At 32.3% G+C, this 23469-nt stretch overlaps 3 protein-coding genes across 5 annotated transcripts; 1 reads left to right on the top strand and 2 right to left on the bottom strand.

Moving 5' to 3' along the window:
* Positions 1-1203: 1203 nt before the first annotated feature.
* On the bottom strand, positions 1204-5952 carry LOC126674800 (RNA pseudouridine synthase 7). 2 transcript variants are annotated; one of them, XM_050369316.2, is made up of 12 exons: positions 5778-5950; positions 5641-5684; positions 5480-5557; positions 5297-5397; positions 5120-5207; positions 4799-4877; positions 4534-4616; positions 4064-4129; positions 3583-3639; positions 2607-2732; positions 1939-2168; positions 1204-1501 (listed from the first exon to the last, which is right to left on the bottom strand). In XM_050369316.2, exons 1-12 carry the CDS (start codon positions 5884-5886, stop codon positions 1399-1401), a joined length of 1164 nt encoding a protein of 387 aa, XP_050225273.1. In that variant the 5' UTR covers positions 5887-5950; the 3' UTR covers positions 1204-1398. The 2 variants fall into 2 exon arrangements, with proteins under 2 accessions (XP_050225273.1, XP_055961187.1); XM_056105212.1 differs by lacking the exon at positions 3583-3639 and having other exon boundaries at positions 5778-5952.
* A 176-nt stretch (positions 5953-6128) lies between these two features.
* On the top strand, positions 6129-8526 carry LOC126675385 (membrane-anchored ubiquitin-fold protein 3). The gene is made up of 4 exons (XM_050370020.2): positions 6129-6254; positions 6380-6622; positions 7108-7278; positions 8197-8526. The coding sequence occupies exons 2-4, from the start codon at positions 6493-6495 to the stop codon at positions 8250-8252; spliced, it is 357 nt and encodes a 118-aa protein (XP_050225977.1). The 5' UTR covers positions 6129-6254; positions 6380-6492; the 3' UTR covers positions 8253-8526.
* Positions 8527-18922: 10396 nt separating this feature from the next.
* Positions 18923-22047, bottom strand: LOC126674252 (TPD1 protein homolog 1-like). Of its 2 annotated transcripts, XM_050368670.2 has the most exons (4): positions 21724-22047; positions 20730-20848; positions 20394-20495; positions 18923-19477 (listed from the first exon to the last, which is right to left on the bottom strand). In XM_050368670.2, exons 2-4 carry the CDS (start codon positions 20827-20829, stop codon positions 19137-19139), a joined length of 543 nt encoding a protein of 180 aa, XP_050224627.1. In that variant the 5' UTR covers positions 20830-20848; positions 21724-22047; the 3' UTR covers positions 18923-19136. The 2 variants fall into 2 exon arrangements, with proteins under 2 accessions (XP_050224627.1, XP_050224626.1); XM_050368669.2 differs by lacking the exon at positions 21724-22047 and having other exon boundaries at positions 20730-21576.
* Positions 22048-23469: the final 1422 nt, after the last annotated feature.

The raw sequence follows: 23469 nt of genomic DNA, 5'->3' as shown, positions 1-23469 counted from the left end.
TCCTTCAATATCACTTGTATAATTTTTTTCCGTTTTCCACCTCTCATACCTAACTAAATTTTGACAAAGCCAGTTATGATACAATTTCATTTCATCCAACAAAAGTTTATTTCACTGACAATATTATCTTATTTGTCAATGTTAAAATAAAAAAAATCAGTTGATATCAACATAAAGTCAACATAAAATCAACAACACTGTAACATTACAATGATTCAGCAATCAATCATCATCAATAAATCGTTCTGCAGAATAAAAAAACGCAGAAATACAACAAAACACAAAAAATGCAGAAAACAACAGAATTTTATTACATAAAATCACAAAATTATTCTACATAACATGAAAGAAGTATTAGATTCTTTAAATATACTCTTTATACATGTTTAATGGTGGATAAACAGTAAAAGATAAACAAATTACAGATCTGAAAATGAAAAAAAAAAAAGAACAACAAATTTCAGATCTAAAATCAAAAAGATAAAAGAAAGATGGCACGGCGAGACAAAGACGAAACGGCGGAAATAGAACAGCGGAGGCGGAACGGCGGAGGCGGAACGGCGGAGGCAGAACAGCGGAAGCGGAACGGCAGAGGCGGAACGGCGGAAGCGGAACGGCGGAAGCGAAAGAGCAGAAATCGTGGAAATTTTCTTTCACATCTCAAAAGAAATCATGGAGAAAAAGAAGAAGAATGATTGAGAGAAATAAGAAAAATCGTATAAAAGAAAAAAATTTGAAGTACAAGTTATTAAAGTAAGAAAATGAGGTAGGTAAGTAAAGATTTAACTTGTACTGTATAAAAGTAAATGGGCTGCCAAAATCAGTATTTTATATAAAAAGCCCTTTTTTCAAGCCATTAACCTTTATCTTTCGTGCCAAGTTTGGAAGATGAAATGAACCTTTGCATTCTCAATCACAAAACATTTTGACAATGAAATCACAAGCATGTACTATAATTATTATACGTATATTCTTATGAAATGAAATACAAAAAACAAAATAGAACAATTTTGTTCTTTTTAAATGAGATAACCAATGTTTAAGCCCAACCAACAATTATAACCTATAAGATCTCAAGAAGAAATTCCAGAATTAGGAGCTTGATCCACTACTTTTTTTTAACAAATGTTGGTTGCCTTACAAGGAATACCATAATAACTTGCTTTAAATTGATGATAAAACTATTAAAAAAGGAAATGTAAATGCACATAAACAATCGAATGTCATTATGAACTACTGTCACAAAATCATTATGGCAATCGTAACATTTTCCACTGAGAAACATAAAAAATCAATGGCATAATTGTACAATTTGGCAAAACTTGTAGGCAATAGCCAAATATGCATTCAGTAATGACCATCAAATGAAAAGAATTATTAGGGAAAAAAAACTATTAGCTAAGGAAGATGTACCCAGTCAGGAGATGGGCATTCATAAACCCATCCAGGTGCAGAATATCGCACACAATGTAGCCATAGACCCTCTTCATGAACGTCATATCTGCAAGTACAAGAATCGAATGAACAAGGTGATCTTGTCAAGCATAAGCAATAGAATTTAAACTTCGTAAGCAATCTTAGCTATAACGAATGAAACGACCAAAGAAAGAAACAGTAGCTCATATTCAATAAAAACTATCGAACTTGGATAAGTAAACCGTGTTCCCTGTTCCAGGTTTCCTCTAGTAAGTTAGCACAAGGAATCCATAAGATTCAGCCATGACTTTACTTGCTTTCAAGTCCCTAAATTAGATTTCAGTTAGCATAAAAACAGGACTGCAAACGAATTAAAATGTTACACTATATATATTTAACAGCCATATAAGAAGTCTATAGTACCACAACTAACATTTCTAAAGATTTGAGCAATAACTGTCTGCATCAGAGAGAGCACAAATGAATATACGGAAAGCATTATCATGACACAAAGCCTCTTACCCTTTCGGTACCAAATTTGGACAGTTGGTACACATAGGATCAATGCTGAAATCTTCTGCCGAGTTCTCTTTATGTTCATCAGGACTAAAATGTTGGGATGGTAAAGTATAAGAACTACGAGCAGCTCTATCAGCACTCATTCCTTCAACTGAATGACGGGAAGCGTTTTCAGAGAGGTAAAGGAAGTCATTTGCTATGGGATGGCCTGTATACTTTAAATGCACACGTATCTATACAAGAGAAAAGTAGGAATAATTATCAGTGTTCATACAGTACCTTAGCCGCAAATGAAAACTAAATGAAATCTGCAGGAATCCTAAAAAGGCCAGCACCATTTTATCTACACAAATGGATGAGACAGATCGATTTGATGATTATTCTAAGTGTTGCCAGATACCCGATGAACTTTGGACTAACATAAGTCATAACATAAATTCAGAATTGGAAATTCTGCAATTCTTGAAAATGAAAAGCAGACATTTTTTAGAGGTTAAACGGAAAGATCATATTTGAATTCCATTGCATTGAGGCTAGGAGATGAGATAAAGACATTGTAATGAAAACATTCATTCTTTTACCAGAAATGCAATTCTATTATTTCAGGCTTTACTAAGTTGCGACTCCGTTCAACTATCAACTACAGCATCAATGGCTGTGCATTCTCTTACTTGATGAGTTCGGCCAGTGATTGGTTTACATAAAACAATGCTATGAGTTCCATTAGTACTAATTCTGGTGAACTTGGTACATGCAGCCTTCCCCTTAGCAGGAGAATCACCACCAGAGTTGCTAATCTGCATAATTAAGAAACAAGGACTTGTCAGTTCAATATTATTTCATACTTTCTGAGGACAAAAAAAGATTAAGGGTGTTATTAACATATAGAGCTATAAAATATGTAATACTTGGATGAAAAATATGACCTTTGAGCATCATGCACAAGAGGAATAGACAAATAGTACAATAATTTAATTCTTAGACTCCATCACTTATCACTTGCCAGCACTATAATCTCGCTAATTGAGACCAGATGCTATCATAATAGTCCCGTAAGGGTTATCAAAGATTCCTATTTCCATTCGTAATGTTAATTGAATCAAACTAAACAAAACATGAGCAATAAAGCATACCCCGGATACAAATCATGCACATGCACAGCTAAAGCAGCATAGACAACACCATACAGCTATACAAATGATTAACAAAAGAACAAATAAGACTCGATAGCAGAAGAATACTAATAGAGCCATCTTTACCTAACCTGGAAATGAAACAATCAGAAAGGACATTTACTGAGTGCCTGTGCTCTATAGCACCAAGGCAATATCTTTTCAAATGGGTTGTTAACTTAACAGACGATGGATGCGTGGATGGAATGTCATCTCCATGGTATTGACCACCTCAGACAGTACAAAGGTTTTAAAAAGCATGGTTCACAATATATGTTAGACCACTGACATTGTATTGACCTCAATGCCTCATAACGTTTTAAATGCAATACTTCCTAAACTTGCAGGGAAGCATTGCTTTTTTTGGTCCCTGAACTTATACCTAAAACTGACACGGTTGAAAATTGAAGCATATGATCTGATGTAAAAGCAATACAATTTCAGATTCATATAAGAAAGGAATAGAACGCCTCACCTCTGCTGAGCTTTTTCCTTCTCGAGCATTATGATTAAGGTTAACATCAACAACTTGCTGAAATGCGAATGAATAGTAAATGTCAAACAGGGAAGTTTCAGCAAAAATACAGTAACTTTTGCAAAAGAACATGAACTTAGCTAATGCACAACCTAGAAATTGTACTAGCAGTTAATAGTCACTTTACATGCAAATCAGTTCTACTCGGACGCTGTAATTTTAACTAGCCATTTTAAATATTTGAATCATCTATGCTGAGTTTTGCTTTTTAGTTTATCAAGTCAAATCCTATTTTGCAAAAAGGATCACGAAATTATCCATCTCCATCCACTCGTTGACAAATAATTACTACACCTGTAAATACCTTTTGTTAATTGTGGCAATTGAGGATTCTTTAAATTACAGTGAATGGAATACCACAATACAATCATCTGATTTGGATATGAAGTGCACATCACTGGCATTGCAAAAAAAAGTATACCTCATCCTCTGGAAATACCCCAATGACCCTTGCAACATATTGCTTCTGAATCACACCAGCTTCAATCTGCAGCAACCACAATTAAATTATGACCTTTGAGTCTTCGACTCTGCTACCTAAACAGAATTGTATAACCCATAATCTGTAAGGAGATGAAACTGCCAAGCAAGATATCGAGTTCACCAATACTCTAAACTAGTTGTTTCCAGGGTTTAAACAAATCTATCAATCTCAGCAACCCATGGCTGGGTAAGTCAGAAAAACACCTACAAAATAGCTTCATTCTTTTACTATGATATTGAAGAATGATATCTGAATTCGCTAGATAGTTTCTGCAAGTAGGCAAACACAGAGAAGAAAGGAGGGGGGAAGAAAAATCTTTAAGTACATAACTTTATGCTATGCAATGCATTCAGATTCACATTCAAATGTTACCTAAATACAACAAGTGTAATCATTAAAAGCTTTACCTCTTGCCTGAAAAGGTCAGCCTTTGAAGCATTTCTAGCCAAGATAAGGAGCCCAGAAACAAGCCGATCCAGTCGATGTACCGCTGGCATGATCATGTTAAGAGAAAGAAAATTGAAAATAGCAAAATTGCAAGAAAAATACTCCTCTAGAAATGTCGAAAAAATTACAAAAGAAAATCAAATCAAAAAAAAAAAAACTCATTGCGTAAATTTGAGAGTTCCATATTATCATGTACAATCTCTCAAAATTATCATGTTTGGATACGAAATAGAGGTGCTATATCATTTTCAGCCTGCAGAATGCCAACAACAGTGTTCTTACGGTATTGACCACAGGGATGCACCTACAAAAAAAATACAGCAAGTAAACAGCAATGCTAAACCTAATACATAAATTTGTGAGTGAAAGAATTTCAAATTTCTCTAAAGGTAACATTTCTGACCATCTAATTAAACTTATGCGAAACAATTCCATTAAATAAATGCTAAAATGTGAACAAAAAGAAACCTAAGAGTTCAATAATTTAGAAAAGCACACAGAGATAGCAATACCATAAACCAACCACGTAAGCTATAAAAGACTTACAGGAACACCAGCCGGCTTACAAACAGTAACAACATCAGAATCTTTATACAATATAGGAACGTCCCAAGCCATTGCCGGTGGTTCATGCCTACAACCTTTAAAACATCAATTAAATGTTTGCTAACTTGAAATAAATAAAACACAACTCTCATCATATAAAAGACTAGGTTCATTAACCTGTGCACGAAATGGCTTATTTTTTGCGACGATTTTACTACGTGGGAAACCGGCACCATTTCTCCATCAACTTGTATCCGTCCACATTTAACAGCACTAACCTATAGATAACAATTATTTCAAATTAAAAAAATTCTAATTACAAATCAGTAACACAAAATTGGTAATTGTATTAGAACTAACATAGTAATCATAATCTCTGCCTTTAAATTCTTCCGTGAATAAATCAACAATTGTTTTTCCCGCCCAACGATTCTTAACCTGTGCAGAAATAATAACAAAAAATTAGGTTTAGTAAGAGAATACGAGTGACAGCTTAGTCTAAAAATGGAGAAACGACTGACATGAGAGACGAACTCGAAGTAGTAAGGTCTGACGTGGCGCCTCCCTGCAAAAACTCCCGCCAAAATTGTAGAGTTTGTTTATTCAAGTTGCTACAGTTTTCACCGGAAATAATTAAAACGAAACAATTCACCGTTACCGTCGCGAAAAATGTAATCGTCTTTTAGCGGAGGATTCGCCGGCGTTTGCCACACTATCTCCATCGTGTCGTTTTTGTTATCTTCTCCGCCTCCTCTCTTCCTCTTCATTTTTTTCCGTTGTGCTGCATAATACGGTCAGACCCTGCCTCTGTCACTGTCACAGTGTAGTAATTGAGAGGTGGAGAATCCTGCAAAGAACGGCAAGTCGTAGAGTTTAAAAATTTGCTACATAAACGACATCGTTTGATTTTTATTCTTTTTCTTTTTTTTTTGGCAATATTCTTTTTCTTTCAGTATGGGCAATGTACATATAAAGAAAAAGAAACGGCATCGTTTTTTGTCGGTTTGTCTTCTTCAGTTCACCAACAAAAGGCACACCTATCTTTTCAAAAACCAGTCAGAGAAGAAAAAAAAGTCGGTAAAAGACGCTGGGTCTCGGTGGAGCTGCCTACCAGAAATTCAATTCTTAATCAAAGGTGACGATCAATTTTAATTTCATTTTTTCATTTGTTTTTATGATTAATTATTAGTGCTTAGAATTAATTGATTAATTGTTAAATTTCTGCTTAATTAGGATCTTTTAATTTGTATGATCCATCAGGTTTCAAAATTTTAATGAGCTTATAATCGATTCCATAAAATTAGAGCTGGAATTTACGTGGAAGAATCCGATTGATTGATAATTAGACAGTTATATAGATAGAGAAAGGTCAAATGCCGGACGAGGACCTAATTGATATAAAGTTTAGATTATACGATGGGTCGGATATCGGGCCGTTCGGATACTCATCGGCATCAACAGTTGATATGCTCAAGCAGAGGATTGTATCGGATTGGCCTAAAGGTTTATATTTTGTTTTTATTGTTATTTACATTCCAGTTCTGTTCTGTGTTTTAATTTCAAAATATAGTGTTTTAAAGCTGTTTATTTGCTTTTATGTTCTTGATTGAACTGAATTTTTGTTTTATTTGATCTCTTTCTTTATTAATTTTATCTAAATTCTTGTTTGTTTGGAGTTTTTTCCTAATTTAAAAATAAAAAATAACAGTACAAATTTTATCAAGAATTACATTTTTAGGCATTTCTTATATGTTATGATCAAGCTAAACCAACCATGTGCAAACTAAAAATTGCTTTTAGGCAACCATGATCAAGTGTTCGATATGGATTGCTAGAAAAAAGAGACAATGGGTAACTTCTGATTTGGATAAAAGTTACTGGCTTTAAGCATTGGAATGTTTTTTTATATATTTTTTTTTCTTTTTTTTTTCGTATGGTTCTCTGGTTGTATGTGATTTTGATGTCTTATTGGTGACATTCTTGCTTAGGTAAAACAATTACTCCAAAGGCGGTCACGGAAGTGAAATTGATAAGTTCTGGCAAAATTTTGGATAACAACAAAACTGTTGGTCAATGTAGAAATCCTTTTGGCGAAGTTGCTGGGGGGATCATCATAATGCACGTTGTTGTACAGCCATCTCTAACAAAAACAAAAACAGGTAGTTAATGACTTAATTATCTTACCTCTTATATTCTTTTTGTCCTCTTGTGTTTATGTTAATGACAGTATGAGACGATCTAACAGCTCATTTTATAGACTTAGTGAGTTAATTGTTTCTCGCTTTGATCATGAGCTTGAAAGTTATCCAGCTGGATTTTGTTATACATCATTGTTTATGATCTGCAGTTTTAGGTTTAGTAGGTACTCCTGACTTTGAAATCTGTGGAACACCTTTTTTGATTTTGTATCAATGATGAAGTCTTGAAGATGCCCTTGTCACCTAATGCTTCTCATAATTTACGGCCTTCTTTTGAACAAATCCTACGCAATGGTTCAGCTAAACTGAGTTCCTGCAAAATCATGTCATTTGACATGAGTCCATGACTGCATTTCTTCCAGGATACCTTGCTTTCTTGTTCCTTTTTCTGAGTTGATAGTAATAAAATTAAGCAACTATGAGGTTTCCAAGCATGAGAATTGACTGATTAGAATTTAATTCTTACAATTATTTGAACTTTATGAATAAACTGAGCGTACTTGACACTCTGTAGGTTCTAAGGAAATTCGCAAAACTATTTGGTTATGGGCTCATCTGCTTGTCTAGCAAGATGAGCATCACTTTCTTAAGTTGTTTAAATATTTATCCCCTGGGATATCTGCTAGTAACTTCTCATATATTGTGCAACTCCATTTGTGTATAAAAGTTCTCTGTTAAGCAATATTGGTTACTATAAGCTGGGTATAATTCTTTACTTCTTACAATCTTGCTGTCTTTTTATTAGTTTATTTTAAAATGTCTTGGAATATATCTTTTGGTGATTGATGGAGTTCTTATATTCATCAATTCATTACCTTTGAACTTATTGCTTAAAAATCTCATAGACGCATCCTATGCAAAATTCTATATTCTTAACAGAAAAGAAGATCGATGATTCTCCGAGGAAAATTGTGTGCTCGTGCTCCATTTTATGAGGGTTAAGGTGTAGATATTTGGCTGAAATGCGCTAGGTACAGTAATTGTTTTCTTTGAACACCTATGCCGGATGTTGGAGTATTCATGTGCACCAGTGCCGTGACTCAAACTATAGTTTTGTGATTATATTTCCTGAAACCTCTGTATCTTGTGATTTTTTTTGTTTTTTTTAGACCTGGAAACTCTGTAACAGTAATAGAAACATGTAAATTGTAAGGACAAGATCCACCACAAATCAAATTTGAAATAGAAATACGTTGAATGTTGATGTTATGGGCAAGATTTATAATGTTCTGTATCTAGATATAAGATTGTGATAAACTGTGTTAAGCAGCTGTTTTCCTTAGAAGTGAAGAACCGGGAGTGAAAATACATGCTGTTAAGGGACACAAGATCTGATTCCTCTTCTTCAAGATAAACGTCGAGGTCGTCTTGAGGAAGACGAACAATGGGCCGGAGGGCGGCGGCAGAGCCAGAGGCACTCAAATGTCGAGTTGAACATAGAAAAAAAAATATCATTAATTTTTATATCATTACTTTTTATTAAATAAAAAAATTATTATTATTTAGTAATATTGTTTAAATTTGGAGGAAGAAGGTTTTTTTTTCTATTTATAACATTAAATGTCATTGAAAATATATTAAACATGAATGATTTAATTGAATTTTTTTCAAGTAAAGAACATGTCAATTTAGTGATTTGGGATATGATTAAAAGTGAAAAATATAAAATAAAACTGTAGCCAATTTTAAAATAATCTGAATTTTTATCGATGTGGCTACCGATTAAGAGACCTCAGTTTAATAAAAAAATTGATTATTTTTGAAATTCGCAATAGTTGACGCACAAACTCTCAAAACAGGCTAACTGAAATAATTTTGGAACTTTTTGTTAGAATTTATCTCAAAATTAAAAGTTTATATTTTTAAAGCATTAAGTCTTAAAAAAAATAAGAGAATAATAATGGATGTCGGTGTTTGTATTTGATATATTAAAACTTACTTAGACCATTCCCAACAGTTCCTCATTTTATCATTTTAGTGTTAAAATTCTTTCAAATAGTACTCTATTTCCAACTCTATTATAGTACTAGTACAGAATTCCCGCATTGTTTCGAGAAAAATATTATTTTTATTGGTACAAAAAAATTGATATGCAAGTAATACATATTAATAATATTATAAATACTAATCATATAAATTAGGGCTAATTACTAAAAAAATCACGAACTTTACACGAAGTTTCATTTTAATCATGACCTTTAAAAGTTGCCATTTAAAGGCATGAACTTTCATATTGTTTCAAATTCATCATTTGAGTGTATTTTTATTAACTAAATTCTTCACTAAACCATTAATAAAAGATCCAAGTTATTAATCAACATCAAATCTTATTATCTTTTTGTTAGAGTATCTAGGATTAGAAATTTTTAGTCAGGTAAAATATACCGAATTTTACTTTGGTGATAGATTTGAAATAAAATGAAAGTTCGTGCCTTTAAATGACAACTTTTAAAAGTCATGATTAAAATGAAATTCCGTGTAAAGTTCGTGATTTTTTTAGGAATTAACTCTATAAATTATAAACGTACTATTACCAGTAACTTGTGGATGTTTAATCAAAAACTTCCATTTTAGTGACCTATTAAAAATAAGTAGCACTATTACATAGATTAAATTTTCTTTTTTTAATACTTTTAACGAGATAAATATAAAATTAAATAAAATTTAGTAAATAAGTTAATAAAAGTACTTTAAAAAGATAATTTCATCTATATTTAAAAAATATATGTTCTAAAATATTAAAATTAATAAAAAATAATAAATATTGTATTTTTTTCATTTCTTGTACTCCATCTGTTCCGTTTTAAAAGTCTCATTTGTCATTTTGCGATGTCCTAATTTAAAAGTTCTATTATTTTTAGAATATTTTTATATTGAATTTTTTTTACCTTTCATTTAATCATTTTAAAGAAACTTTGTGGGAAATTCCACTATTACTAATAGGGACAAATATAAAAAAAAAATAAAAAAAACAAAGATAATGAATATTTTTTATTCTTTGTGTAAAAGTAAATGGAACTTCTAAAATGGAATGAGAGGGAGTATATTTTAATTTCTTAAACAGTGCAAATTCAGTTTAAATCGAACTGTATTTGTTAACACCCAACTAAGATCTTAAAAAAAATCACATCGAAGTGAAATGTTATTTTCGGTCAATTTTTTGAATATGTTCAGTTATTTCAATTTGATTTACATTATAATTTAACTACAAAAATCCATGTCTAAAACCAAATTGAATCGAAAACCGATTTTTATTTTTGTATATTTTTTAAAATCAAGCTAAATTTTTTATTGTCACACCAAAACCGAATCAAAATTTGTCCAAAATGAACTGGACCTAGCTAGGGATGGCAATGGGGCGGGGTGGGGGTGGGGAAGCTATCCCCATCCCCGTCCCCACTTCTATGGGGAATTCCCATCCCCGTCGCCATTTATTTGATGGGGTTTAATTCATCCCCATCCCCATACTCGTGGATTCTCCATCCCCATGGAGATCCCCACATCCCCGTCTAATTCTAATATAAATATTTAAATATTTTTATTATTTTCATGAAACATTTAAGAAAAAAATATGAGCTGTTCAATATTAATAAATTAAATTATAAATTAAATTATCCAAAAATTAATTAATCGTCTAAAATATTCAGCAATTTTAAATATAAAAATAATATAATTAAAATAAAATAAAAAATTGTTAAAAATCATTACTTAATATTCTGATAATTAAATAAAATTATTAAAAATTATGCCTAATATATTAAAAAGTGTAATAAATTATATAAAACTAAATCGGGTCCCTATGCCCATCCTCGTGGATGGGGAATAATCTTCACCCATCCCCGTACCCATGGGGACAATTGGTGGGGATTCTCCGCCCCATTAGGGGCGGGTCCCCATGGGGATCGGGGAATCCCCTCCCCATTGTCATCCCTAGACCTAGCAATTCGGTCGGGTTTTTAGTTCTTTTATTTCAATTCGATTTATATTAAAACTCAACTTAAAAAAAATTGTCCAAAACCAAATCGAATTGAAAATCTAAATTATTATAATATTAAACCAAATTGAATTAAATTTGATTTCTATGCTATCCTACGACCCTACTTGTTTTCAATTTTGCACTAATTTATTAATAACTAAACCATATATGAAATGAATTTACTTTTATTTATATTTTTTTGATTCTCGTTTCTATTTTCATTTTCATTTCTACCTTAGACTAAATTTTCTTTTAAGCTACTACAACTTAGCTAAGTTAGCAGTCACATGCAAGTCACAAAAACCTTTCTTTTATTTGAACGGAGCAAAAGTATCAACAAGGCAAAAGTAGGGATATTTTCGGTCCATTGTTTCTCTCTTAATCATTAGAAGGGTATTATTTAATAATGTAATCATACGATCCTTGTAAAAATATCACATAAGGTCATCAAACCAGAAAACATATGGTAATTTAAAAATTAATATAACAACAAAAGGAAGAAAAACATGCGAGTATAACTATATCAGGTAGTTTTTTCAAGCAAAAAATATATTTAAAAATAATGAAAATAAATTTGTCATCATTTAAAAAATCATCTACACAAAAAGAGGTTTTTATTTTGCTCATCAAAGTCGCAGAAATTATATAGACTGTTATATAAGAAGAGTAAATTGATCAAAATGTTTTTAAAAAATCCATTTTTTTAACATTGATAAAGAAGAGGAGGTAAAATTTGAGCTTGAGCATCAGGAAATTTTGCAATTTATTTCTTAATTTCATTTTCACTCGTGAATATGTGAATATTATGAAATCTGTTGAATCGTAAAACGTGTAATAACATTCATTTTTGGGATATTAGACTTTTGGTGCCACTGAACTTACCTATTATTTTAAAAGGGATACTAAATTTTATTTTGCTATAAAAATGTCATCAAATTATACTTTTTATTATAAAAGATGTTTATGTTGTTACAAAAAGGACACTGAACTTCTCGTGAACTACAAAAAGATCACCGAGTTATATCTTTTATTACAAAAAGATCACTAAATTATGCACCTTTTTGTAATTTTGACTTGTCACGTCAGCAAAAACGGTTTTACATGGGTGAACCCATTTGTAATAAAAGGTATATCTCAGTGACCTTTTTTGTAATAAAGTAAAAAATAGTATCCTTTTTATAATAATAGGTAAGTTTTCTGACATAGAAAGTTTAATATTCTTTATTTTTTATTTGTTTAATTCACCCCTCTTGAATGGTCTTCTAAATCAACACACGTTGACATAATTTTAGAAATAAAAAGGTTAAATTGTTGGATTTTGAGGGTTAGAGGGAAAGATGATCTCTCTCAAAAGCCGAAGAACATTTTCACTTTGACAGTTCATGCCTCTTTTTTTAATGGATTTTTGTGTGATTTTGACGTGTTTAATGTGGTAATTTTGTAATTGTCGATGTTGATCCTTGATTTCATTGACTTCATCAGGCTTGTTGAGCGATAATATGTTTTGTTACGCTATTAGTTAGTTCAAATGTTTTTTGTGATAGTTCAAACTTACACTTTGCGGAATAACACAGAATACTCCTTCAAACTGTGATGTTCGAAACTCCTCATGGCTATGTTGATTGCTTTTGCCAGCTAGATTATAATTATATCACAGTTATATTATAGCTAGATTACATCTCATTTTCCGCTCATAATATTAGTATATAAATAGCTTTAAATTTGTAGTTTGTAAGTTTAGTTTTTATAATCACAAAACTCATCAATATAATTCAAGTTTTTTAATTTAATATTGTTGTGCAACATGTTAGTTATTAAACTTGAATTGATGCAAAGGAAAACGTAAAGAATAAATATTAAGTTAAGTTAAATAAAATTAATAAGCTTAAGTTTACATAGTTTATTAATTAATGGATAGATGTTACTTGGAGTTAAATGAATTAAACTCTTAAATTAGATTATTAATGTTAAGTTAATAAGTTGCATGTACGTTCTATTTTAGAACTACTATATATACCATGTAAGCTTTGATATCAAAATCAAGAAAAGCAATTACAAATACAAAGAGTTAAATATATTTGCTTTCTCTTCTTTTATTGTATGAGTGTTTTGTGAGTGTTTTAATTAAAGGGCCTACCATCTTCCAACAAAGTGGTATCGGAGCCATAATAGCGAAATGTCATCGAGAGGGAATTCTTTTTCTTTTCAATACCCACAACTCACTAAAACCAATTATGAGAATTGGTCAAATAGAATGAAAATTATCCTTGGTTCACAAGGTGTGTGGGATATAGTTGAAAATGGTTTTGAGCCGGTCGAAGATGAGGCGGCATTAAATCAAGTCCAAAGAGATGCTTTGGAAAAAGAGAGAAAGAAAGATCAAAGTGCTCTCACAATCATTCACCAGGGTTTGGATGACGATATGTTCGAAAAGGTGGCTATTAATACTACCTCGAAGCAGGCTTGGGAGACTCTTCAAAACTCTGTCATGGGAGTTGAGAAAGTAAAGAAAGTTCGGCTTCAAACTCTAAGGGCTGAGTTTGAATCACTCTTTATGAAGGAGAGTGAAACCATATCAGATTATACCACAAGAGTGTTGGTGGTAATTAATCAAATGAAGAGACTTGGAGAAAGAATAGAAGATGTTCGTGTAGTTGAGAAGATTTTGCGATCTCTCAATATGAAATTTAATCATGTTGTGGTTGCCATTGAAGAGTCAAAAGACACTGAGACCATGACAATTGATCAATTATGTGGATCTTTGTGTGCGCATGAAGAAAGAATGAATCGTGGAAAACAAGAACATGTTGATCAGGCCTTGCTAACAAAATCCTTTAGCAAATCAAGAGGTGATTCTTCTACTAGAGGTGGTCGTGGACAACTCCGTGGAAGAGGCCGTGGTCGTGGATATGGACGTGATCAAGGAAGAGGCGAACAAAACTCTTTCAATGAAAATAGAAATCAAAATTTTCATAGAGGTCGTGGCAGAGGAAGCGGAAGAAGCAATTATGGGGTATACGAAAGGAAAAATGATAAAACTAGAGTGCAGTGTTACTCTTGTAGCAAGTATGGCCATTATTCATGGGAATGCCAAAATGAAGCAGTAGAAGAGGAGACAAAGCTTGTAGAACGCCAAGATAATGAAGCAGATCAAGCTTTATTCTTTTCTAATAAGGAAGAAACCATAACTCACAAGAGTGCTTGGTATCTTGATAATGGTGCCAGTAATCATATGACTGGAGATAAAAGCAAATTCGTGGAACTCAATACTAAAGTTAGTGGCAATGTGCGATTTGGCGATGACACAAGGGTGGAAATTCATGGCAAAGGTACAGTTTTATTTGAGACAAAACATGGCAGTCATAAACTTCTCCAAGATGTTTATTATATTCCAAAATTGAAAAGCAATATTTTGAGTATTGGTCAGCTTTTGGAGAATGGTTGTAAAATTAATATGGAAGGGCGTACTCTATGGCTTAAAGATCGTGATGGTAATCTTATTGCCAAAGTGGCGATGACAAAGAATAGAATGTTCATTCTAGATATGAAAGCAGGTGAAGCTATGTGTTTGAAAGCTTGTGTGGAAGATACATCATGGATTTGGCATATGCGATTCGGGCATTTGAATTTTGAAAATCTGAAAGATTTAGGAAGAAAGAAATTGGTGAAGGATATTCCGGTTATTGATCATCCGGGACAGTTATGTGAAGCATGTTTACTTGGAAAGCATTCAAGAAAGAGCTTTCCAAAGCAATCTGTCTCCAGAGCTACCAAGCCACTCCAGCTTATTCATTCAGATGTTTGTGGTCCAATTAATCCTCAATCGCTTGGTAAAAGTTCTTATTTTGTGTTATTCATTGATGATTACACTCGAAAGACTTGGATTTATTTCTTAAAGAATAAATCTGATGCTTTTGATTCTTTTAAGAAATTCAAAGCTCTTGTTGAGAAAGAGAGTGGTTATGAGATAAAATCTTTGAGAACTGATAGAGGAGGAGAGTTTACTTCTAATGAATTTGCAAGTTTCTGTGAGTTGCATGGAATTCGGAGGTTCTTGACTGTTCCAGGATCACCCCCAACAAAATGGAGTTGCAGAGAGGAAGAATAGAACGATTCTGAATATGGCGAGATCAATGCTGAAGAGTAAAAATATGCCAGAGGAGTTTTGGGCTGAAGCAGTTGCATGTGCTGTGTATCTTTCAAATCGGTGTCCAACTAAGAGTTTGAAAGATGTGATCCCTCAAGAAGCCTGGAGTAAACAGAAGCCTAGTGTGTCCCATTTGCGAGTTTTTGGATCTGTTGCTTATGTACATGTTCCAAAGCAACACAGGACCAAGCTGGATGATAGAAGTGAGAAGTTTGTTTTCATCGGTTATGATGAGAACTCAAAAGGTTATAGATTGTTCAATCCTGACAATGGAATGATAGTGACTAGCAGAGATGTCGAGTTTAATGAAAAACAATCGTGGGACTGGAGTTCACAAAAGGAAGGATCATATGATTTCCTACCTCACTTTGAAGATGAAGAACCAATAGTTCATGAAGCTGAAGTCACACCACCAACTTCACCAGCTCCTTCATCCCAGACATCAACATCAACATCACCTTCATCAAGTTCAAGTGACAGGCCAAGGAGATATCGAAATCTTGAAGACATTTATAATGAAACTGAAAGGTTAGATGACATGAACTTATTATGTTTTCTTGCTGATGTTGAACCTTTAAGTTTTGAAGAAGCTAGCAAAGATGAGAGGTGGATTCAAGCCATGAATGAAGAGATCCAGTCCATCCAAAAGAATGATACTTGGAAACTTGTTTCTAATCCAAGTACTCATCAACCAATTGGAGTCAAATGGGTGTACAAAGTCAAGAAGAATGCTAAGGGTAAAGTAGAGAGGTACAAGGCTAGACTTGTGGCAAAAGGGTACAAGCAGAGACAGGGCATGGACTATGAAGAGGTTTTTGCTCCTGTTGCTCGCATGGAGACTATCAGACTATTGATTTCACTTGCAGCACAAAATCATTGGCAGATTCACCAGTTGGATGTCAAGTCAGCATTTCTAAATGGATTTCTTGAAGAGGAAGTTTATATTGAACAACCCGAGGGGTATGTTGTTGAAGGCTATGAAGACAAAGTGCTAAAACTTAACAAGGCTCTGTATGGGCTCAAACAAGCACCGAGAGCGTGGAATAGTCGAATTGATAAGTATTTTCAAGAGAATGGCTTCCGCAGATGCATGCATGAGTATGCTCTTTATGTGAAAGAGCAAGATGGAGATTTGTTGTTTGTCTGTATCTATGTAGATGATCTCATTTTTACAGGTACTAATCCCAATATGTTCAATGATTTTAAGAAGGCGATGGAACGCGAATTTGAGATGAGTGATATGGGACTCATGTCCTATTATTTGGGAATCGAAGTGAAGCAAATGGAAGATGGTATTTTCATATCACAGGAGCGCTATGCAAAAGATATACTCAAGAAGTTCAATATGACAAACTGCAAGCCTGTCAGCACCCCTATGGAGATTGGAGTAAAACTTTCAAAAGTGGAAGTAGATGCTGGGAGAATAGATTCAACTTTGTTCAAAAGTCTCGTTGGAAGTTTGAGATACTTAACTTGCACGAGACCGGACATCTTGTTTGCGGTTGGACTTGTCAGTCGGTTCATGGAGAAACCCACAACTTCTCATATGAAAGCAGCCAAGAGAATTTTACGATACTTAAAAGGTACACTTGATTATGGAATTTTTTATTCAGTGTCTGATGATTTCAAGTTGCTGGGTTATTGTGATAGTGATTTTGCTGGAGATATTGATGATAGAAAAAGCACTAGTGGTTTTATGTTCTCAATAGGAAATAGTGTAATTTCGTGGTGTTCGAAGAAGCAACCAATTGTGGCACTTTCATCATGTGAATCTGAGTATGTTGCAGCTACTTCATGTGCGTGTCATGCAATTTGGTTACGAAGGTTATTGAAAGAACTTCACTTAGAGCAAGGAGAAGCAACCAAGATTATGATAGATAACAAGTCTGCTCAAGCACTAGCAAGAAATCCAGTATTTCATGACCGAAGTAAGCATATCGATACAAGGTATCATTTTATCCGTGAGTGTATTGAAAATAAAGAAATTGAATTGGAGTATGTGAGAACCGATGATCAGGTTGCTGATATTTTCACGAAGCCTTTGAAGTACGACAGTTTTCAGAAGCTGAGGATGATGCTCGGAGTTACAAGAAATTCAAGTTTACGGGGGAGTGTTAGTTATTAAACTTGAATTGATGCAAAGGAAAACGTAAAGAATAAATGTTAAGTTAAGTTAAATAAAATTAATAAGCTTAAGTTTACATAGTTTATTAATTAATGGATAGATGTTACTTGGAGTTAAATGAATTAAACTCTTAAATTAGATTATTAATGTTAAGTTAATAAGTTGCATGTACGTTCTATTTTAGAACTACTATATATACCATGTAAGCTTTGATATCAAAATCAAGAAAAGCAATTACAAATACAAAGAGTTAAATATATTTGCTTTCTCTTCTTTTATTGTATGAGTGTTTTGTGAGTGTTTTAATTAAAGGGCCTACCATCTTCCAACACAACAGTTCAGACTTGTAGGTTTTGAATTTGTAATGTATCAAATTTATCTAGCTTAAGCTGTTATGAATTATTTTGTTTCAAGTATGTAAGAAATAGCATAGGTTTATTTTCTATGTTCCAGTCATCAAATTTAATGAATTTTTGTTTATTCATGCTTTTTTTTTATCGGTACATATCCATTTTTTCTTGTAAAGCAAGTACATTCACATTCTTACTGTGAACATTTTATATTCTATCTTTTGCCAATGAAATGATAGGTGAGTCCAATTATCATCTTATTTATATCCTTTAAAAGCGTATAAAACTAAACTAACAAAAGTATATGTACAAATAAATATGAAAATTTACATCATAAGACTTTTATCTGATCAACAGGCTACACAGCATAGGGTAAAAACTACAAAAAATAATACTTTATTAAATAAACAATATGCAGGCGTATTATTAACGCTAAGTATATCTTAATTTTAAGAAGAGAACATATGAGATATAACCTTTTTGTTTTTCCTCTGTGATCACTTTTGAGTTTTGACAGAAAATTAAAATCAATTATTTACTTCAAAGTTCAATCCAATACAAAAATTAGGAATGAAGCAGTTTTTGTTGCCTTTCTATCCCGGATTGTATACATTTCATCCGGCCACATTTTCCATCTAATATGATTACAAAGAAATAGAATTGAAATAAACTTCTTGTTTAATTTCCCTTTATTTTTTTATTATTAATTTTATTACACTATTTTATTTTTAAACTAAAAACATAAAATAGTATTTGTATTTTTGGATATTTATTCATATATCATTTTAAATAATTTAAGTAGCATTTGTAAATTTAAAAATCCATGCATAACTTTACAATAAAATTTATTGAACTTATAAATGCATTTCAATGAAAGTTTTTTCCCACTAAATGTCAAAAAAAGATATTTAAGACTATATTATTCAAAAATGAGGAAAAAAAATAGAACCAATAGCAGAAATCATTAAACTATTCTCATTATTTATAAAAAAAGAAACTAAACAATATCAAAAAGAAACTAAATCATTTCCCTATATTTTTTTATCACTTTACCAAACCAAAAATTTTTCTATAGCATCTCCGATCCACATCCTATACGTTTGTACATACGGCCACCCAAAAAGCTTTCAGCTATTTCACTACCCCTAATGAACTCAAAAACAGCTTATATTACTATGTATTGCTAATATTATATGGCCTGTAAAGTAAAAAAATTTAGTATCAACAGATTACTGCAGACACAGATAAAGGATAAGAGTATGTATTGGAATACTCAAAAGAGACCGTGCCACCATAAATCAAAGGCTTCCCGTCGTTAACGAGGCAATCATTGTACCGAAGACGCCTGAAGATCTTCGGGTTGATGAGTCGAGCAGAGCTAAACCAACCGCATTTGATGTGAATTGCGGAAATTTGACAGCCGGTGAAACAGACGTTGGAGATCTCAACAGTGTAAGACGGTACGCCGTTTGGAAGGGAAGCAGTAGGTCCTTGGTTTATCTCAATATCGGCATTTGTACATGAGTCTCCAAATATTCTATTAGGTTGCTTCATTGACAATGCTGTGTAAACCATGTAGATACAAATTAAATTAACCAACAAACAAAAAAAGAACTTTATTGATTAATAAATTATGTAAATTATAAATTCCTGAAAGTGAAAGGCTATGCTATTTTTGATGGATAAAAAAGGTAAAAGAAACACTACTTGGCAGTTCATTGAACATAATGTGATAAATATAAGAACCATATCTGAGTATTACCCACCAATAGGGGAAGCGTCAGGGGACAAAATACACTTTTTTGGAGGTGGATCACAGGAATTATAGGGTTAAAGGAAGAGACAAAATTAAGTCTATAAGCAAGGATAGGGTCCATTAATGTTCATTTACTCAATTTAAGCTTTAGTTTGCTTTTTCCATGTATATAGCCTTCTTTTTTTGAATCTTTTACATCAACCCACTCTTTTGAAAATGAAAATTCAATCAATTTTACAGCTAATTTAAATATAGTAAATTACTAATAACTCCAAAAACATTAATTAAACTGAAATACTAATAAAAGAGAGGCACCGGTCACAAGGTTTAAAGTAAAGCTTTTTAGTTTTTTCAATGAAGTTGATGGGATTTTAGAATCCCTTCAAAAAGATACTAAAGGGCCAGAACACAACACCCAGCGGTGCATGTTAGAATGAAGCGCAACAAAACACAGACGTGCACCTCTGACACTACTATCGTACGCTTAATCTGAAAATTGCCATGGACGACACTGCACTGCTGCTGCTACAGTGACACTAAAAAACCAATTCGATTTGCAAACAAAATCATAACAAGAAAACTGACTGTAACAGAATCATTCACATAAACACGACGACAAAAATCACAGATTAATAGCAAAAATAATCACACATCATCATTTCAAATAATGAAACCCTAAAAAATATGAATCAGAGGAAATTTGAGGTAGTTTGTTAACTTACAGCGGCTAAGTAATTTTCGATTTGAAGAAGAATAATAAGATTCCGAACTGTTCTGATCGTTGGAGATTAACCGATTCAATCCAGCTTCACTATTAGCCACACCTGAAAACAACAAAATCATAAACAAAAGAGTTAGATTAATTTAAACTGAATAAAAACAAATGATATGATTATCAGGTGTTTTTATAGAGTTGAAAAATAATTATTGATTAAAAGGAGACAAAAAAACCGGTATAACAAATGAACAAAACAATATTAAACAATTAAAAATTAACGAGAAGGAATGTTTAGATCCGATGGAATAATAATAATAATAATATATGTATGATATATTACCTGTTGAGAAACGAACCACGAATGAAAGCACAGCGAGGAAGGAAACAACAGAAACGACACCGAATCTGATTTTCTTTGAAAAGGCGATCATCGTCGTCATCCTCGTCGACGTTGAAACTCTACTTTTTTTAATATAAAGTGTAGAAAAAGGTCAGCTAAAGAACTATTTTCGATTCTATCTAAAAATAAAAAACAAAAAAAAGTCAAAATAAACAGATTGTTAAATCCTAACGCCAACTCAGTGATAACAACAGCGAGTCAGACTCGGAGCTCTAAAAACCGCCATGTTTTTAAAAAAACAAGAAACGAGGAGAGTATTACTCTCTCTCTCTCTATCTATCTATATATATTACTATCAGAGAAGAAGATATTGATACATGTGCATCAAAGAACGAGATTATCAAATCACATCAGAACAACACAACCGTCAGATGAAGAAGAAGCAGCGGTTGCGATTTGACTTAGTGTAAGCTATGAAAAAGGTGATATTAGGACTCACGAGGTTGCAGTTTTAGCTCGAAAATGAACAAAAAACGACGGCGATTATGTACCTCTATTCACCACCTTGTTTAGCATAAAAAAGGCAAACACAACAAAAGCAAAACTCAATACTAACTCGACTATGAAAATTTTAAACCACTTTGACTCGATAAACGAAGCGACGAGGTCTGTTTGCTTAGACAGAAATGGAAACTGTTTTATTTTCCCGGAAAATTTTTGAAAACAGGAAAATTAAAGGCAGAAAATGCAGCAACAGCGGAATTTATTTAGTGCGGTGGAACAGTGTAAGACTACTGTAGACAGAGCCAAAAAAGAGTACTGTACACCTAACAGACACACACAAAAAAGAAAGCTTAAGAGAGACAAAACTAACAGAGAAAAAAAGCTAAAAATGACAAAACATAAGCCTCTCCGATCAAGAATACATTCAATACTAATAAAATGTAAAAACAATTAAAATAATTTAAAGTGGATTGTTCATATTTTCATTCACCTCTGTAAATCAACACCGAAACGCGTGCGTTTTGAAGAGAGGGTTGATAGCACTGTGCTGTGTGAGGAGTATTTATAAGGTGGAAGAAAATGTGAATAAGTGTGGTTAGAGAGTGCACGTGGCTGTGTGTTTAAGTGTTGAAAAGGAATTAATTAAAGGAATGATTTGTTTTTTGTTTTTTTAAATCGAAAGGAATTGATTTGTTAATTGACTAGGGTGAGGGTGCACGTGGCTTAATTTTGACAGATATGATGGTGAGGGTGATTAGGGACGTGTGGTTGTGATGTTGGGTAGATGTAATTATGGTTACTACAATCTAGTTTTGGCGCTCTCTACCTATTCAACAGTTTTAATCATTTTTATGATAAGTTTCTAGGTAGACTTATTTGTGATTAATATTCTATCCGGAAGTCATAGTATAGTATATGCTATCCCAATTGATTAAGATCATCGAGTGCATTTCTAAATCTGATTTAAAATTTGAAAGCTAATTATAAATATTCAACATATTTTTTGATTATTATATGCTAAATTAGCTAAAATAATGATTTACTTCCTTTTTATTTAGGAATATGAAAACTAATTTTAAAGATTAAGTTATAATAATATATACATTTCATTTGATATGATGATCAAGTTTAATCTTTACTGTTTATTTTTTTTTATATTTAAATTAGAAAATTACATTTCATTTTTATTTTAAATTTAGCCAAAGCTCCATTCTCATGCAAATTTAGCTGGCTGGTTGTTTACAAATAAAAGCATATCTGAATCAGGAATTGAGTTAAACTAGTGTTAGGTTTTAGATGCGATGAGCTGGAGAAAAAGGGCATAAAAGTGGAATTAATGTGGTGGTACTAATATTAATACAGAATTTACAAAAAGCTCTTTAAAGGCTCGCTGCTGCGAAGTGCCCAGTTGTCAACATGGGGAAGTTATTCTACGTTGGTAAGTCATTATCAAGGCATTCTTGTGTAGTAACCCCACAATTGAGTCTCTATCATTGAAATTAAAAGCATCCTCTTTGTTCTTTGTTTGGTTTTGAGAATGTAATGGACAACCAACCAAACAACAAAATCTAACCTATATTTGATGTATCGGTCTGGTCATCCTCAAAGAGGAAATGAAATGCGATACATTAGTCAATGGAGAGCGAGACCTTATGAAAGAGTAGTTAATTCAAATTGAATTGCATAGTCAACCATTTGCTTATCAACATGTATGATGCTCAAATTATTGTAATGTTCTATTAGTGGTCCTGCATACCATATTTACCTACATCTAATGTCCACGTATTATTTCCTCTAATGTTCTACAATTATAAAATTATTTAATCAAATTATTTTTGCTTTGATAGTTTTGTTTCTACTCTAAACAAAAGTTCTCAAATATAAAAATAAGTATACATGAACCGATACTTATTTATACAAATTTAACCGATGACTAATTGTTCGCAATAAATTAAAACGTTTAACAAAATCTTAAATTCTAATTGAAATAAAATAAATTTGAAACATTTGAATGAATTTGACTACAATTGAAATTAATAAATCAAAATAGATTATAATCAATTAAAAAAGAATTTACAAAATGTTTTAATTTGTTTGGTCATTAAGCCTTCTTTTAGTCTATGTCAAAAATCTTTCAACAGTACTCTCAATTTAAATAAACCAGTCAATGTTTTGCTTTAATCTTTTAAAAAATTGTACAAATATCCCTACAACTATTTATAAACATTAGTTAATA

Source organism: Mercurialis annua, linkage group LG3, assembly GCF_937616625.2.
Source record: "Mercurialis annua linkage group LG3, ddMerAnnu1.2, whole genome shotgun sequence".
Lineage (NCBI taxonomy): Eukaryota > Viridiplantae > Streptophyta > Magnoliopsida > Malpighiales > Euphorbiaceae > Mercurialis > Mercurialis annua.
The sequence above is the reverse complement of the archived record's forward strand: the minus strand, read 5'-3'. Positions and strand labels throughout refer to the sequence as shown.